The sequence below is a fragment of the Dasypus novemcinctus genome, chromosome 6 (genome assembly GCF_030445035.2).
Source record: "Dasypus novemcinctus isolate mDasNov1 chromosome 6, mDasNov1.1.hap2, whole genome shotgun sequence".
NCBI classification, from domain to species: Eukaryota; Metazoa; Chordata; class Mammalia; order Cingulata; family Dasypodidae; genus Dasypus; species Dasypus novemcinctus.
This window is the reverse complement of record NC_080678.1, coordinates 15,739,408-15,757,708: the sequence shown is the minus strand read 5'-3', so window position 1 is coordinate 15,757,708 and position 18,301 is coordinate 15,739,408. Positions and strand designations below refer to the sequence as shown.

At 52.8% G+C, this 18,301-nt stretch overlaps 1 protein-coding gene across 4 annotated transcripts in view; it reads left to right on the top strand.

Moving 5' to 3' along the window:
• TACC2 (transforming acidic coiled-coil containing protein 2) overlaps positions 1-18,301 on the top strand; it is a 226,948-nt gene that overhangs the window by 110,908 nt on the left and 97,739 nt on the right. For all 4 annotated transcript variants that reach the window (XM_058298235.2, XM_058298236.2, XM_071215642.1 and 1 more), the window contains one exon: positions 7,672-7,797. In XM_058298235.2, the coding sequence (XP_058154218.1) occupies positions 7,672-7,797 (126 nt within the window). The remainder of the gene's footprint in view (positions 1-7,671; positions 7,798-18,301) is intronic.

Below are 18,301 nucleotides of genomic sequence, written 5' to 3'. Positions count from 1 at the left end.
TTTTAAAACTGAGGCTCAAAGAGTTTAATGCCCTTTCCCAGGGCCATGAATAGTAATTCAGTGGCAGAACTGGCTTCAGTCTTAGATCTGTCTTGAGTCTGTGCTCTTTGTTCTATGCTCTACAGGGTGGCACCCTGATCACCCACCCACCCCACTGGCTCCTTAGCTTGATTTTTGTGCCCAGTGTGTACCTGTGATTCAATGTACTGGCTCTGGGGAGAGCAGCAGCCTTGGCTGGGATGTGGACCCTGGAGGCGCTGGCCCATTTGGCAGGCACCGTCCCTTGGCTTTGTGCAGCTCTGATCAGGAGGGCGGCTGCATGGCCACACTGCTGTCCTGTGGCTTCTCCAGCCCCTGGACGGTGCTGGCACACTATGCTTATTTCTTTGTTTTTTTTGAAAAGATCAGTGGCTGCAGCCTGGCCTGTTATTTCCCTGCCTTATCCTGGAATAAATTCCACGCCTTTGAGCTTGTCATAAAATTCAGTCCTTGGTCCCATTTACCCTGAAAGATACGGGAACAACAGTAGCCCTGTCCCCCACATGGTCTGAGAGGCTCCTCCCTGCCTTCCGTTCATGGGTCCTAACCCACCAGGCCATTGAGGCTGAGCCAAGGTGGCCACTGCCCCAGCCTCTTCCAAGCCATCCTTTTGAAGCCATCCAAGGGGCTGCACCTCTGGAATCTTGGAGTTTGCCAATCAGAAAGTCACTGGGCTGAAGGGGACCCTAGGGACCAAACCCTCATTTTTTGGATGGGATGCCTGCAGCCTTAGAAGGGGAAGGACCCTCCTGGCGTGGGCACCTTGGTGGTTAGAGCCGCAACCAGGGCCCTTTCCCTGGGAGGCAGCCCCGACCTGGCTGCTTTGTGCACCCCCTCTTTTCATTTCCACGTCACTGAGAGGGCTGCTTCTGGGGCGTAGCTCCGGCAAGGTTCAGGTGAGACCTGGGTCAGAGCTCAGTGTGGCCTTGGGTTGAGTGACTCCCTGCCCATGTGAGGCTGGTGACCCGTTGCTCCTGGGGTGAAAGGCCTGCCCCACGCACATGGGGGTACTCATAAACACTGGCCCCCTGTCCTATTTCCCCCGTATTCATTTTCATTCTGCAGCACCAGCTGACGTTCAGTTAGAGCCTATGACACGTGAAGGACCTATATACACCTGAGCATACCTGGACCGGGAAGGTGGGAGGAAGGGAAGGACATGTGCACTTTGAAAAAGGCACTTGGTATTTTATGTTCGGAGAACAACAACGCTTCCATGCTTGGATAAGGTACACTGTCATCTTCGGAGCACGTCCCGCTTGCCAGGCCTTTGGCGTATGTACTCATTCACACGCACAGTCTCCCTTTCGAGCTGGGATGTGCCATTGCCTTCTTTTGACAGATGAGGAAACTGAGGCTCGGAGACTTCTCCGAGGTGGCATAGCTCTTTATTGTGGAGTGGAGTTTAGGCTGGAGCAGTTTGGCCCCAGACTGGCTCCTGACCCCTGCCTGCCCCCCCCCATCCTGCCTCTTGCGGGGAGATGGTGGTGGATTTTATTCCTTCATCTGCACAGGCTCCGGCCCAAGGCCAAGGTTTCCAGGAGGGTATGTAAACATTCGAGACCTTAAAAAATGGCTTCCAAATATGAAAAGCACAGCTCACAGTTGAAAATGACAAATGTTCTATTTTAAGAGTCTGTAAAACACCATGTCACATCAGCTTCATTGTGGGAATTCTGCTGTCTGTCTGAGGTTGACTCATTCAGGGCACAAGGGGACAGGGTCTCTCGCCTGTGGCTGGGGCCACAGTTCCCCCAGCCAGCCCCACCACCTCCCCCTGCCCACCCAGGGGCTTCCCCACCTCACAGGGCCGTGCTCCCTGCAGGGTGGGCTCAGTGGAGACAGCGGTGTCCTGCAGTGAACTCAAGGTCAGGTGGCACAAGGCCTGGGCGCTGGCCCCTGTGTGTCTTTGCCAAGTTACTTTGCTTTTCTGAGCCTCAATCTCCTGTTCTGTAAAATAGTCTGCCTGCTTTCCTCATTGGGGTGATGGAGAATCATAAAAAGCATTTGGCATAGCTCTAAGGTGCTATGCAAATATAAAGAGATTATTTTTTTAAATAAGAATGCCTTTTTTTAAAAGACTGAAGGGTAAATCTTTAAATTGCTGACTTTTTTTCTGTGGGAGTAGAAAAATCCCTCTCTGTTCTCCCTGACATGGACCCCAGAGTCCTGTGAGAAGCTTCTTCCAGTCGTTTAGCTTGAGCCAGGTTCAGAGCATGCTGAAGGGTTTCCTGGGTCCTGGGCTCAAGGACAACCTGAGTTTGAATGCTGGGGGGGGGCTCCACGAGCAAGGGCGAGCAGTGCTCTTCACACAGTGCCTGGCAGCTATACGCGCCAAACAACGTAGCTGCCATCATGGTGATTGTTTACTGCTGTTATTAATACTTTTTATTTTATTTACCTTTATTATAAAATTTAGTATGTAATAAAATTTCATCATCAATAACAAAAACAGTGTGCTTGAAGCCTTGGTCAAGCCCCTCCACTCTCCCTGTCTCCAGTTCCTCCTTTTTTCTGAAAGGAAGTTGAACTCTCTGGTCTTAGGACTCTTCTGATCCGCCTGGCCCGAGCCCTGGGACTGGCCCGCAGGAAGGCCAGGCCACCCCTGGCCCACCTCACCATTTGCCGGATCCGGAGGATGAGTCATTCTCCAGAGTGACTGAAAAAGCAAAGCGTCACTTCCCCGGAGGAGTGGGCCGCAGAGCTGAGGGCCGGGGCATGCTGCTTCGGCAGCCAAAGCAGAGCCCAGGGAGATCTGCTCCTCATTCCAGAGGAGGAAGGTTTTGTCTCAGCATTCCAAGGGGGAGAACTGAGGGAGAAGCGCGTGTGCTCCACATGCCGCGAGCACTTGCACTGTGGCTTCCGACTGCCGCCAGCTGGGTCATGCCCAGCTCATGGCCGGCGACCAGCTCACGAGCCGGCGAGTTCTCACAAGGGTCCATTTGGTGATTTAGGGCAGGCTTTGCTTCTCTTTTCCAAAAAAGTAGAGAACAGATGTGAGCAGCGCGGGGCTCTATTTCAGCTCATCAGTGAGCGCCGCCCCAGGGTTTTCCCAGGCGTGGTGTGGTCCCCAGCCAGCCTTGCCCTGAGGTTTTGGGTGCTGCGTGGGCATTTTAATAGTGCGATTCAATTTGCAGTCAAGAAAAGTAAGAGGAGCACATCAAAACTCTGATTTCATTGATGTTGTGATGTAGAATGATGTTAATTTACTTAAAATGAACAACTGACGTCATTTAATGATATGTAAATATCATAAGTGGTTTTGAGTGCAAGGCATACTGCTAATAATACCACTTTCCAATCAATTAGATGTTTGAAACCAAAATCAGGTCTCTTGCCTCCCAAGGCTGTGTTGGGTGGACCCACACACGTGCGCTTACTCTCATAGTCATTGCTCTCTAGAAACTATTGATCTGATACCTATCGGGGCCAGTCAGCCCTCGGGTCCTTTCTAGCCTAACCCCTTTTTGTATAGGTAACTCCCCCTCTGAGAGAGGAGGGGAGGGGAGGGTCTTTCCCACTGAACCATCAGGGAGAGAGGGCAGGAGAAGCTTTTTTCCATCTGGAAAGCCCTTTGCACTTTCCTGCCTATTGACACCGTCTGCTTGCTTCTGCCACCTCCTTCCCTGGACCCTCCCAGATGGCCCCAGCCTGGCAGACTCCTGTTTTCCTGTGGCCATTGGTTCTATTATGTTTAAGTTGTCCTTGCTTCAGTTTCCACTTGTCTCACCCTCCCTTAGGCTGGGCACCCCGTTTAATTCATCTGCGGCCTGGCAGGGCACTGCTCGTATTTGCAGAACTGAAGGCGTTGGCTTTTTAGAGAGGAATGTGAAAAGCTTCCCGTCTGTCCCAGCTAGGAAGGTGGGTGACTCATGGCCCTTTGGAGAAGCACTTGTTGATACAAGTTCCCTCCCTGACATTCCAGTGGCAAATCAAGCCTTTGCTGGGCTCAGCAGCTGGTAGCAGCAGCTGGTGGTTAAAATCTCTGACAGATTATTTCTCCCCTGAAAAATATTTCAGTCACTCCAGGCCCGGCGCTACCACTAGTGGAATTTATGATCCATTTATAGGCTCTTACAGTTGGTCAGAGAAGAGCTGTTCTGTAAGAAGCCCTCTGTTGACCCAGAAGTCAGCTCTCCGCCCTCCTTATGCCTGGAGTGTAATGGATCACCAGGAAGGAAGACGGAAGGGGCCAGAGCCGACGTGCGGTGTAAAATTGACCTCACCCAGCAGTTACATAGGGCTCCGTGTAATGTCTACGCACATCTGTGTTTACCAAAATTTTATAATTATTTTGTGTGGGAAGCTCATGGATCCTTATTCTGAACTCGTGGACTTTTTACTTATTTATTTTTGAGGTACCAGGGCTGGGGATTGAACCCAGGACCTCTTATGGGGCAAGCTGGTCCTCAACCACTGAGCCGCATGGACTCCCCGGAGCCAGTTTTTTCATCTGTTTGCTTGTTTGTTTTTGTTTTTAGGAGGCACCGGGGACTGAACGTGGGACCTCCCATGTGGAAAGCAGGCACTCAACTGCTTGAGCCACATCCGCTCCCCTGAGCCCATGGGCTCTGGATATACAGACTGTCCTAACATCCTCAGCCAGCTTTCTTATTCTGTAGTATACTAGGAAGGGGTAGATTAGCAAGAAGAGGCAGGTGAGTAGGGAAGCAGAAGTGATAGCTGAGAGTGAGGGACAAGAGTAAGTCAGAAGAGCCATCAGTGATCGTGCCTCCACTTTCAGAGATGGAAAAGCTGAAGCTCAGGGGAGTCACCTGGCCAAGGTCCCGAGGCGGGCAGGCCTAGCATCCAGCCTCTGGGCACCATACGTGACTGTTTCCTTAGTGCCAGCACGTGCTTCGTCACTTACGTCCATAGACACCATGCTGATCACGTGTCATTGAGATGGTGTTAAATTATGTTCTAGATTCTCTGTTCAAATAATAATAGTTATAATCAGAAAAGTGTCCAATATGCTTTGAAAAATAGTATCATACCAAATAGTTAAAATGAAAGTTCCATCACACAGAAGAGCAGGTATCTGTCCTCTGAGAAATTCTCTCTTGGGACCTGGGTTTTCGCCCAGTAGTGCCCAGGGAGTGAGGTGGGGCTATGACTTCCTTGTGTGAACTGACACATCTGAGTCCTCACTGTAGAAAAGAGGAGTACAGAAGTGGGGAATGAATATGGTGTTATTCTGATTGGCCCTGTTTCTTAAAACCTTCATGAGTTATAAGGCTGTGGTTTAGCACTTACAGTTTTTCTTAAAGATGTTTTCTTATTTATTTTGCTTATTTAAGAAGTAGACATTCAGCATAAAATTAGAAAATAGAGATAAATTCCAGGAAGGAAAAACAGCCCTGATAATGTCACTACTGAAAGAGAAGCTCTGGTAATAGTGTGGCTATGTCGTTGACATTGTTTCCTTGCTCCTCTGTGCTTGCTTTCATGTGTGTGTTTACCTAAATATACATGTACGTAGTACATGGAAAGCACATATCATATATATTGATACATACATGCTGAATCTGGAGGAGGCTGTCAGTGGTTTTTAAACCTATTTTCAGTTAATAATGGGCATATTTGCATTTAGATAAATTGAGATCTATCTTGCTTTTTGAAAAACAGCCGTAAACTAGTCCATTCTTTGTGCCTTAATTCAATTAACCATCTCCTCCTCTTGGATGTTTTGCTTGTTTCATTTTTTATTCACATCCTTCATCATCTCCTTGGAATAAAGTCTTAGAAGTAGGTTGGTTGGGTTGAAGGGAACAAAGGCTTTTATGGCTTTCTCTGTGTGTTGCCGAAACTCCCGAAAGTCAATATTGCCTGTAGTAGAATTCTCCAAATTGTGGTCGAACAGCCATCAGCGTCTCTGCCATCCGCCCGCCTCCAGGCTCGCCCCCTCTTCATCTCACCTTCCGCCCACTTTCTCTCTGACTCCTGGGCTGTGGTCATCAGCTCCAGCATCACGTTCTGGGGGATTAGAATGGTGGGTGGGACCATGGGGGGGAGACGGACCCATCAGAGGATCCGGGAGAATGAATAGTACAGCGTGGGCACAGGCATGTGCTCCTCTAGTCATACTCGGAAAACAGTTTTGGAAAATTCACTCTGGGCCTCGTGGCCCCTTGTTTATCCGGGCTCCTGGGGCAGCATTTTGCGGCTGATAGAAGCTTTGGGCTGCTGCTTCCGCTCAGGATCAAGTCCCCGAGCCTCGACCTGGCTTGTGGTCCGTCCACCCTCCCCTCCTCCCGATTCTAGCTATGTGACCTTTCTGCAGTTCCCCAGAATGCCAGGCCCCTTCCTGGATTTGGGGCTTTCAACTGTGTAGCTCCCCCAGCCAGGAGCAATCTTCCTTCCTCTTCCTCTTCAACCTTTGGGATACAGCCGAGTGGGGTGGTTAAGAAGGCGGCTTCTGGAATCAGGCGGGGGCTCGCATCCTGGTCCTGCCACTTACCAGCTGTGCAAGCTTGGACAAACGACGCAACCTCTCTGGCTCTCCGTTTCTACGTGTGTAAAATGGGAGTAATAGTACCCACCTCAGAAGGTGGCTGTGAGGATCAGTGTGGTGACCTCTCTCAGCGCTTGGCACAGAGTATGCGTGGGCAGTCGGCTTCACTGAGCTGGCCTCTGCTCGCTCACCACCCTTCAGGGAAGCTTCCCTACCACCGACAGCCCCAGGAGGTCAGGGGCCACGTCTGTCTTGCTCAGCCCTGTGTCCCTGTGGTGGAGTCAGTGTTCAGTAAACACTGCTCAAGGGATGAAGGTCACCTTCTAGTTACTTATTTTGTTACTTATTGCTCTGGAGTGAAGTCATCAGGAAGAAAGTCGCTCGCAGACCTCCTTAAAGGGGGTGGTTACAGATGAAATATAAGTAGTACCTGATTATGAACTGGGGGGCGGGGGTCCCTGCAAAGGGACCTGATGTGCACACATCCCTGGAGGACAGGGCCCCAAAACCTGTGTCTGCTTGCACCTTGAAAGCCAGCCTGCTCAGAGGCTGTCTAGTGCTGGCATTTCAGCAGAGGAAAGACCAGTGTGGTGTGCAAATTTATTACAAATTTGAAACATTTGACAATACAATTAAATAAATTGCTAGAAAAATGGAATGAAACTCAAGTCCAGGGCTTCTCAACCGGGGCACTAGTAGATGTGTGTGTGTGTGTGTGTGTGTATGTGTGTGTGTGTGTTGGTGGGGGGCTGGCTTGAGCATTTTGCGGGGGGGTTAGCAGCAGCCCTGGCCTCTTCCCACTCAGGGACCGGCAGCAGCCCCTCCACTGGTAACAACCAAAGATTGCCACATGTTCATAGCAGGCAAAATTGCTCCTGGTTGAAAGGACCAGTCAAGACTTAGAAACATAAGCCCTGAGTTTTTGTTGCTAAACGTAATAGACATACAGTTGCTCTGTAGCTGAGTACTTTAAATGTTTCTACAGGCTTGGGGTCTCTGTACGTATCTCATCGTGGGCCAGTGCCATCATGGACCACACTTTCGCACCCATCTCATCCAGATCCTTCATTCACAGAAAGGGAAACTGAGACCCTGGACAGGGCCCAGAGAAGCTGTGCTGGTAAAGGACAATGGCCAACTTTGAGGAGCATTTCTGAGTCTTGTTTTCCCCTCTCTAGTTCACCTGTAGCGGCAGAGGTTGTCCAGCCAGCTCTCCCTGCAGACCCAGCAGTCCCCCTGCCAGCTGCCGCCCTCCCCCACACCGATGGCCCTGGCCAGGGGTCTGTGGATCTGACAGCCCAGAGGTACAGTTGGGGCTGGGCCCAGGGCTGGTGGGGTGCTGGGGCCCAATCTCCCTCCCCTCTCCCCTGCCCCTCTTCTTGCCTGCAGGTCCACCTCTCACACAGGGCCCCACAGGCTGGGGCCCCCTGTGGGACACCAGGCAGCCTGCCCCCACCAAGGCCACTCTAGAGGTTGGTTCCCGTGCGGGCCTCAGGGCCCCCTCTTTAGAACACAAGTCCTGCAGGAGAGGTCAGAGGCTGTTCTGCTTTACAGGGAGTGGTGCGGTCAGCTGCCTTCTGGCACTCGAGGCTCCGGCTGGGCCGCCGGCCTTTTGTCCTTTTGTCCTTCGGTGATGGCCAGAGGAAGAGGACCCAAGAGCAGCACGGCTGCTGTGGGCACGGGAGCAGGTCCCAGCTCCAGTGCTGGGCAGAAAGGCCTAAGCCCAGTGCCTGGGAACAGCTGCTCCCTGCTCTGGGAGGAGATCTGCGTAGTGGGAGAGAACAGGAGGCTGGGGTGGACACAGCAGGAAGCTTCCGGCCAGAATCAGGTGTTCTTTTTTTTTTTAGTCTTCAATCTCTTTTTTTATTATTATTATTTTTTCTTCTCTAGGCATCCTCTTATTTTTTTATTGTCTTTTTTTTAAGGTACATAGATCATAAAAAATGTTACATTAAAAAATATAAGGGAAGCAGACTTGGCCCAATGGATAGCGCATCCGCCTACCACATGGGAGGTCCGTGGTTCAAACCCAGGGCCTCCTTGACCCGTGTGCAGCTGGCCCATGCGCAGTGCTGATGCGCGCAAGGAGTGCCGTGTCACCCAGGGGAGTCCCCTGCGTAGGGGAGCCCCATGTGCAAGAAGTGTGCCCTGTAAGGAGAGCTGCCCAGTGCAAAAGAAAGTGCAGCCTGCCCAGGAATGGTGCTGCACACACGGAGAGCTGACACAACAAGATGACACAACAAAAAGAAACACAGAATCTGGTGACACTGATAAGGGTAGAAGCGGTCACAGAAGAACACACAGCCAATGGACACAGAGAACAGACAACTGGGGGGGGGTTGGGGGGAAAGGGGAGAGGAAAAAAATATATAAGAGGTTCCCCCATATTACCCCCACCATTCCTCCCACATCTACAACCTCTTTCATTGCATTTGTTTCAGTGCATTTCATTGCATTGTGGCACATTCATTGCATTTGGTGAATACATTTTGGAGACCTGATGAGGCAGCTAGATGCAGATGTAGAGTTCTGAATGTTTATTTTTCAGCTGGGAGTGCCTGTTTAGGAGTTTAATTTTTTTTAAAGGGAAAAACTGGCTGGGAAACTCAGCTCTCTGGACTCCCCTCCATGCCTCTCCAGCCCCACTACGCCGCTCCCATTTGCTCCCAGCCCCAGCGTTTTAGGCCTGCCAGGGGACCCGGGGCTGAAGGTGGTAGGATATGCCATACCCCTGTCTTAGTTTCCTTGGGCTGCCGGGAAAAATGACCACAAACCCAGGGCATTAAAACAACAGAAATTTATTCTCTCATCACTCCAGAGGCCAGAAGTCCACCCTCGTGGTGCCAGGAGGGCACCTCCCTCTGAGGGCTCTGGGGACCCCTCCTGGCCTCTCAGCCTCTGGTGGCTCCAGCACCTGGGCTCGGGGCTGCGTCATGCTGGTCCCCGCCTCTGTCTTCGCATGGTCTCCGCCTCTCTGTCTGAGTCTCCTTTTATTTTCTCTCCTGAAGACCCCAGTCCCTGGATTTAGGGCCCACCCTAGGTCTATTCTGAATGTATCTAGGGCAGGGGCTCTTAACCTTTTTTGTTCCATGGACCCCTTTGCCAGTCAGGTGGAAACCATGGGCCCCTTACTAAGTCCACACTATACTGTGTATTATTTAATAAATAGATCACACACACACCAACACGTCCCCACAAGAATAATGTTCTTTTGGATTTTCAATTCAAGCTCATGGACCCCCTGAAATGGGCCATGGCCCCTGGTTAAGAACCCTGATCTAGAGATCTTAACTGAGTACATCTACAAAGACCCTATTTTCAAATTATGTCACATCCTGAGGTTCCAGACAGATGTGAATTTTGGGGGAGACACTTCAACCCAGTACCCCTTAGTGCAACCTGGAAGGGAGCCTAGAAGCCATTCCTGTCCAGTGCTCTCATGTCACAGTCCAGTGGGAGGGGAAGCTCTTTGGGCAGAGGATGAAGGAAGACTTGGCTGCATGGCCCTTGGGTGGACCAAAGTCCAGTTGGGGTGTGACTGGGGGTTCTGAAGGCCCCTTCCAGCCCTGAGACTGTGTGCTTTGAACGTCATGTCAGTGATGGCGGTGCCCACTCTTAAAGCTCGTGCTCACTGGACACTTTGGGGCTCCAGGCACAGTACGATGCCAAGTGCATCAGAGTGTCTCAGCAAATCCTCACAACAGCCCTCTGCAGTTGGGGGTTCTGGTATGGCACCCATTTTACAGATGAGGAAACCGAGGCTTGGAGAAGTTCTTGTGCTCAAGGACACATAGGTAGGAAGTGGCAAGTGTGACAGCCACGTCTGTGTCATGGGCCTCTGCCCTGGCAGAGCTGTCGGGGAAGCCAGGATTCCTCATTTCACCCAGTCGGGTCCCCTGACACCCTGGCTTCTCTCAAGTCCAAAGAAGACACTGTATGAAATAAAGAAGTTGTGTCATCTATGGGCCTGACCAAGAGTGTGCAAGGAATGCAGAAGGGGCCTGAATACAGTTTTATCAGTGCTGAGAAGATGGCCAGCTTCTCAGTTTTATTTCCTGGTGGAAAGACTCAGGGTTGGGCCAAATGAAACCATGAGTAAAATCAAGAGCCGGTGGGCAGAAACCTGGGGGAGTGCTTGAGTAAGGAATGAGCGATTTGTGTGCCTTGCCAGGATTATTGAACTTCTGTCCGGAGTTGCATTGTCTTCGTTGCTTTTCCTGGGCATTGGTGGAAAGGCCACAGTTCTGAAAGGAGCAGGATCGAGCACCGCCACACACCACTCACCCTTGCTGATGCTTGGAGTAACTAAGAAGGGCGTTCCAAGTGTGCAGGGTGCTTTGTAAAACCTCAGCAGTGCCCCCACCCCATGCCCACCCCCAGAGCTCCCCTACTTCCCACTTAGAGTAGGGAGAGGAGAGGCTGAGGGTGAAATGGGGGAGGCTGGGAAGGCCGCCACAGGTCTCTGGAGAGCACTGCCTCCCTCCAGAAGCAAGGCTGCTGCTATAAATTTAAAACATTCAATTCAAGTTCCTGAAAATTTAAGTAATTAAAAAAGGGGAAGAAAACTAGAGCAAGCTTCTCTTCCTTCTTTCCCGTCGCCCACTAATTCTACTGCTTTATCCTTCCCTTTCAAGAATTCTTTCTTTGAAGGAAAAAAGGAAAATGCACCTGGTTTCTGAGGCCATTATCAAAATGAAAGGGATTCTGTGGCATCCTTTCTCTACTATTAAAGCCACTGGAAAACATCAAAACTTGCTAAAGCAGCCTGTGAAGCTGCTTTAGGTGGTTAAGCTTCTGCTTTGCTTTCAGTGTCCCCGCATGACACAGTGAGCTAAGCCTGACCCTCTAGAACATTCTACAGATGACTAAATTGCCCATAGCCTCTCAGACTCTCATCCGTTCAGTAGTTTTAAAACTTTTTTTTTTTTTAGCAGCAGAATCATTTTTCAAATGAAACCTCCCAGCTATTCCAACAGTTATTAAACAGAGTAAAATGGAGTGCTCTGGTTATATCCAGGAACCCCCTGTGCTTTTCCCACAGTCCAGAATCAAAGTGGAGCAGTCTTCTCAGACCTTGAGGTTTGAGCTGGGCACAGCTGGAAAACCACTTAGCATGCTCGTGTCCGTGGGGTCACACTTCTGTGTGTGTTGGAAGCACTTGGAGGGCTGGTTGCAACAGATTGCTGGCTGGCCCCCAGAGTTTCTGATTCACAGGTCGGAGCGGGTGGGGGGCTAGACACTGCATTTCCAGCACATTCCGTCCCTGGGTGCTGCTGCTAGTGGCCGTCTGGGGCCCACAAGCCAAGAACCTCGTTTAGGACGGTCTCATGCGGATGCTTTTCTCCTCACCTGTCTGGCTGAAAAGCTGGTAAGGCTGGCAGGTCAGGGCTGAGACACCTGACCCAGTGGCTAGTGGCTGAAGTTTCTGATCTCCAACTAAGGACAGAAGAGCCTGGAGCGGGGGTGGCTTCTGCGCAGTGTGGCTTCTGCTTAGTGTCAAGCTCCCTGGAGAGTTTCCAGATTCAGAAACGGAGTTGAAAATTTTCAGAAGTTGAGAGCACAGGGAATGCATTACAGCTTCTGTTTTTTCTCTTGTTTCCAAATCAGGTGGTTTCTTTTTGTTTAATCTGTTTTCCCAGTAAGATTTTTTTCTTTTATCTATGTGTGTGCCTGAGTGGGTTTATCTAGCTCAGTGAGGTTAGTTGAGCCTTTATTTTAGCCAGCGCCTTTTTAGAAACTAAATACTAAGTACCTTATTTAAAACTAGGTGTTATGGTGGAGGAATTATTATTTTTTAATTTTGAAAAGGGACCACCTAAAAGTCTTCTATAAATAACAGAATTCATTTAAAAGGTGCGTTGGTATAAATGCATCCAGTGGCAGGAGTATTTTGGGGGTACACCTATGGTTTTGTTCAGAACCATTGAGTCTCAAGTGTTCATCTGGCTACTCCTCAGTTGAACCACCTGAACTTGCCAAATTGGCCATTGTCACATATGGACAATTCCATATGGTTCAAACTAATACATGACTTTGTTCTTGTTTTGGATTCTCGCGGTTCTCCAGCTGTTTTATGTGTGCAGATTTTTACTTTCTGAATAAATAGACCTTTGATCTCAGTCTCCTTTTGTCCTCAGCCAGCCTCTGCTTTGAGGCACATCCCTGGAGCACTTGGGGTGGAAACTTGCACCTGGGAGGATGGCGGTGATGGAGGGAATTAATAACCAGACGATCCAACTCGGACCAAAGCCTCTCCTGTAGTTTTGGGATGGTGTTTATGACTTTTTCCTTGGTGCTGTTTTCCTTTCTGATTAAAGTTGCACTTGGGCCAAGCTTAGGCATCATTTCTCTCATTTGGGCACCAATGTGCTCTGTGATAGGGAAGGAGAATAAGGATGTGCTTGGAAAGAACCAGCAAGCCAGTTGGGGGTTCAGGCTGTGCAGGGGCCAGCCCACTGCTTGAACTCAGAAGGTCAACAGCGGCTTAGGGACTGCTCACGCTCTCTCGTGGGCTGGTGTCTGCTGCCTCTGGCTGGCTGGGCCTGCCTTAGAACTTCCAGCCCCTTTACAAGCCTCTCTGGGTACCTCCTCATTTGGCTTCTGGAGCTCACGGTGGCTCAGTACTTTATGAGATCCAGCCCTTCATTGGACTGATTGTCCAGGGCTTGTTTCCACCAAACCAACAATTTTTAATTCCTTTCTTTTTGTCAGCTTGCACCTTACTTTCAATCTGAGCTGAGTCTTTGGCCTTAAGGCTTTCCGCATTTCGAGATCGGGTGTACTTGGAAAGCAAGAAGAAAAAAAACAGAGGCTTATGCAGAAGGGCCATTGTGTGATACTGTCCAGATGGTGATAGGAAGTGGGAGATAAGATGCTGTCATCCATCTGGCCTGTACCTTGGGGGCCGTTATCACCCTCCCGTGACAGCCTGGGTCACTCGGTGTTTGTCCTTGGACAGGGGCTTAACTTGGCAGCACTAGCTAATCTCTAAAATTTTCTATCCGTTCAGCGGGGGGATCTGCCAAGAAGGACTCAAAAGCCCTGAGCAGGGACGAGAAGGACAGCAGCTGCTGCCAGCATCTCACTACAGCTGGGCTGGTAGGGTGGTAAGGTGGAAGGCAAACCCTGGAGGAACATTCTCTGTGTTTCTCAGGTGGTGTGTGGGTGGAGACTGCAGCCAAAGAGTTAGTGGGCCTAGGGGTTGTTGGTTGGTGGGGACGTTGGTAATTAAAGCGGGAATGTCAAATCTGAACCATAGTGGTTCCTTAGGAATCTGTGTTGAGAAGGATTCTGAGGCTTCATCCAACTGGGCTGGACAAAAAAGAAAGCCTTGATTGGTAAGCCGTGTCTTGGCAAAGGTGGTCTCCAGAAGCTGAAATGCCGTTGCCGCCGTCTTATCTCTGCTCTCCCAGCATTGCCTTCTGGCAGCTCAGGGGCAGTAGGGGGGCCTGAACTTAAGCCTTTTCTCAGGATCTAGTGCCAGGGCTGGCTTCACTTGCCAGTAACCTGTATAGTTACTCCACTCTCAGAAGGGAGCCATGCTTGGGTGAATGTCCTGCTGTCACCCTCTTGAAGTGCTTTATCATTGAACAGGGAGCTCTGCATTTTCCTTCTGCACTGGGCCTGTCCTGCCTAGTGCTGTTGGACTCTGGGATTCCAAGAAGGTGGGACAGTCGTTCCGTGGTCTGTGGCCTGCATGTTTGGGGAGGTGGGGGTGAGAGGGAGGGCGGGAAAGCCGTTGTCATGTGCCAGGCTCTGTCTGGCATCTGGAGAGACAGGGGTGGCTGAGACCCAGCCCTGCTCTGGGGGGCTCATGGCCTAGTAGGGGAGAGGGACAATTAGCAGAACAAAAACACAGACACTTGGAGGTTGGGGAAGGGGGCATGATTCCCCAGGAAGGGCCTCCTTGTTTGGGGGGCACCTGAGTGAGTGGTCCGGGATGATTGTGGGGTGGGCCAGGAAGGGAGCCGATAGAGGTGGACAGGCCTTCCAGGAGGAGGCTCTGCTTGAGCAAAGCAGGGAGGGTTGCGGGCACCTGCTGCGGCTTGGTGGGGTTAGATGTGGGAGAGTGGGAGTGAACCCAGGAGGGGTCCTAGCCTCGTAGGCCTGGCCGCTGCGGTCGAGGACTTTCGCCTGCACCCTAAAGGAGCTGGCAGCGTGGGGAGGGCTTTAGGCAAGGCGAGGGCCTGCTCAGAAGTGTCCTTGCATTGGGTTATTCTGGTGGCCATGGGGGGCTGGATTTGAGGGGACCAAACGGGGGCAGGCAGAGCAGTTGGCAGGAGGTGGCAGAAGTCTGTGCAGGGAGGCTGAAGCCTACATCGGCAGAGGTGGCCAGGAGAGAGAGGGTGGGTTCGGGAAGTGGGAGGGGGTGAAGCCGCAGGAAGGCGTGATGATTGGGCATGGGGGGGCGTGGCAAGAGAACTGGCAGAGTCAAGGACCTTCCCGGGCTTCTGGTGGCAGAGCTGGGCACTGACGGGGCTGGAGAAGTCGGGGAAGGAGGACAGAGAAAGAGTGCCGTGGGGACCAGGAGGTGTCCGAGGGAGTCCCCTTGTTAGTGCTTGGAGGATGAGCCCCCGGAGGTTCCCCGTCAGGGCCTGACCTCTCTGCCACTGGGAAGAGCCACCAGCCAGCAGCCGGGCCGGCGAGGGGCACGGGAGGCGCCGTTGCCCAGGAGCCATGGAGTCATCTGGCGCCTCTGCTGGTGGGACCAGGCCAGCGCAGGAAGGGTGTGGCGTGACAGCGGGGCCAGCAGCCGGGAGGGTGGTGGGAGCAGTTAGGCGGCCCCTTCAGAGCAGGGTTGGCCTGGAGCACAGCTGGGGTCCCTGGGCAGGAGGAGGCTGCGGAGCAGGGTGCTGGGTGCTGGGGGGAGCGTGAACTGAGCTGCCGCAGCCCGTCTTCAAGGGTGGGGTGGCGAGTGGACTTGTGGGCTTTGGGGCGCACCCTCTCAGAGCCCGAGGGCCCAGTGGGTTGTCACCAGCACGGAGCTTCACCCCTTGTCTCCCGATGGAGCAGTGACGGGGCCACAGATCCATGACCGGCTCCCCTTCCCTCTGCCGGTGGTTTCCGACAGAAATCTCTCCTTGCTCTTTGACGGCGGGCAGCCTTAAATGAACAGGACCGCAACACTAGACTCCTGGTTTCCTGAATTTGCATTAAACTAAAAATCTTAGTGGAGTGTGCATGAGCAGAGGGAGCACGACCAATGGTAATTGCTTGAGACAGTGAAATTTTAGTTTGAGTTTTTGCTGTTTTTTGAATCCGAGTAAATGCAGGCTTCTGAGGGGCTAAAATAGCTTTCCCAGGTTCCTTAAACAGCCCCAGATCATTTGCACAATCCATTTTGAATCATTCCTTTAAAAAATACATGACTTCAGCTACCATCCAAGTTATTACAAGTAACAGTTTGCACAACCGAGGTTGCATCCATCTGTAAACCTGCTTTGCGCTTTTTCCAGGCTCTGTCCAAGCCTTTACTGTAATTTTGTTTGCTCATGGGCTGGCTTTGCTCTGGGGTTCAGCAGGTCTGGCCTCTGTCTTAGTCCCCATTTCCTTGGGGCACAGGGGGAGATGGTGACGTGGCTCCAGCTCCAGCTCTGCTGCCACTCGGTCCTGGCCAGTCGGGACAGCAGGGGCACTTCCTTCACCCCACGCAGGGTGGGACGTTGGGCCACAGAAGCAGGAAAGGGCCACCCGGTGGGGCTGGGGGCGCTGGGCCCCTCCCTGGATTTGCGTGAGATTTCCCTGCTCACAATGAGTGTGGAACCCTCGCCCAGCTCCCCCCCAAGAGCCGCCAGCTCTGGCCACGTCCAGGTTGGGGAACGCAGCCCCAGGGGCCGCCCCATGCTGGGCAGTGGGCAGTGGGCTGCCAGGGAATCTGCGCCTAGGTGGGTGCCCGTCCTCAGGGCTTCCTCTGCCCCAGCTACTCCACAAGGCCCCTGCCCCCCCCACCCCTGCTGCCCTCCTGGGGGTGTCAGGGCCCTTGCGAGGTGGGGTGGTGAGGGATGGTCAAAAGGTGGGTTCGCTCCCAGGGGCGTGTCGCGTGTGACTGTCATCGGCCTGCCAGGCGCAGTGACCAGGCCCTCCATGCTGGGAAGTTGGGCGCAGCTCCGGTTGCCTCCTTAGTCCTGCCCCTCCCTCTCTCTTCCCTCCCTCCCTACTTATGGAATGCCTGTTTGGGGCTGGAGATTGGGAGGCGGGTGAATGTACAGCCCCTCCTCACGGGGACCCAGGCTCTCTAGGATAAGCAGGCGGAAGATAAACATCTCCAGATCTGATAAGGTCACCCCCGGGAGCTGAGGGTGTGGGACACAGAGGGTGTGGGGCGTGGGGCCTCCCTTCGGAGGTGGGCCTGGTGGAAGCTGAGCCTGGCTTCCCATCCTGGCTCCACCACTCACTAGTGCTGGGACTTGGGGCGGGTGGCCTCGCCTCTCAGGGGCTCCCTTTCCTTCTCTGCAAATCGGGAATCATAACATCTGCCCCGAAGGTGGTTGTGAGTGTTCCCTGAGGCTATGTATGGAGAGCACTGAGCACACAGCAGTGGGCACACAACAATGGGCTCACAGCATTGGGATCACGCACCAGGCACACAGCACTGAGCACACAGCACCGGGCACACAGCACCAAGCATACAGCAACAGGCACACAGCAATGGGCACACAGCAATGGGCACACAGCAACAGGCACACAGCACTGAGCACAGAGTATCGGGCACACAGCAGTGGGCTCACACACCAAGCACACAGCACCGAACACACAGCAGTGGGCACATAGCACTGAGCACACAGCAACGGGCACACAGCACTGAGCACATAGTATCGGGCATACAGCAATGGGCTCACACACCAAGCACACATCAACAGGCACACAGCAGTGGGCACACAGCAGTGGGCACATAGCACTGAGCACACAGCAACGGGCACACAGCAATGGGCTCATACCAGGCACACAGTTCCAGGCACACAGCAAGGGGCTTCCAGTGCCCGTCAGCTGCAGGTGTTCTTGTCGCTGTGGATGAACAATGCCCAGGCCAAGAGCTGGGCAGAGGAAGAGCGGGGAGGGTGCAAGACTGCCGGCAGTGGAGGCCATGAGGGTGGGAGGAGAGAGAGGCGGGGCCGACCAGAGCAGCGGGCAGGGGTGCTGGGCTGGAGCGCTGCCAGGTGGAGGCCGGATGTGCGGGGCCTGTAAGTCACAGAGCGCTGGGGGCAGCGCTAGAACTCCCCTTCTGTGTGTTGTGTGAGAGGTGCTCCTGGCAGCTGTCCTGGGGCCAGGATGCCAGCCTGGGGGGGGTGGGGTTTGGGAAGATGGAAATGAGCAGAATGTGTTGAAACCTAAAAGTCCACGTGCAGCCTGGGGGACCCTTAACCCAGAGGGAAGAAACGCCTCCTCCGTAAGGTTGGTGAAAGCTCTCGAAGCCGGCTGCGACCTCAGGCTGCGTCATCCTCCCGGCCCCTGTCAGGCCTTCATGGAGAGCAGGTGCACGGCCGGCCGGAGAGGGGCTGGCCAGCCCAGCGCGCCCCGAAAACTGCTCACGGGGTCATCTGCGCACGGCACTGCTAGTCTTGAGTTCTGCCAAAGCGGGAAATGAGAACCTGGTTCGAGCGCTAAAGTGAGCCTTGTCTCTTGGCTTCTGAGGCTGTGCCCCCAGGTGGCTGTCCTGCGTCTTCTGTCCTTGCCTGTGCAGCAGGGCGCACTTGTCTGGCAAACGGAGGGACAGCACGAGGGAGAAGGGAGAAGGCGTCCCCGCAGGGCTCTGCAGGGCCTTTGCTTGCCCATCGGTCTTTTCACCTTGACTTGTCTCTGCCTTGTTTT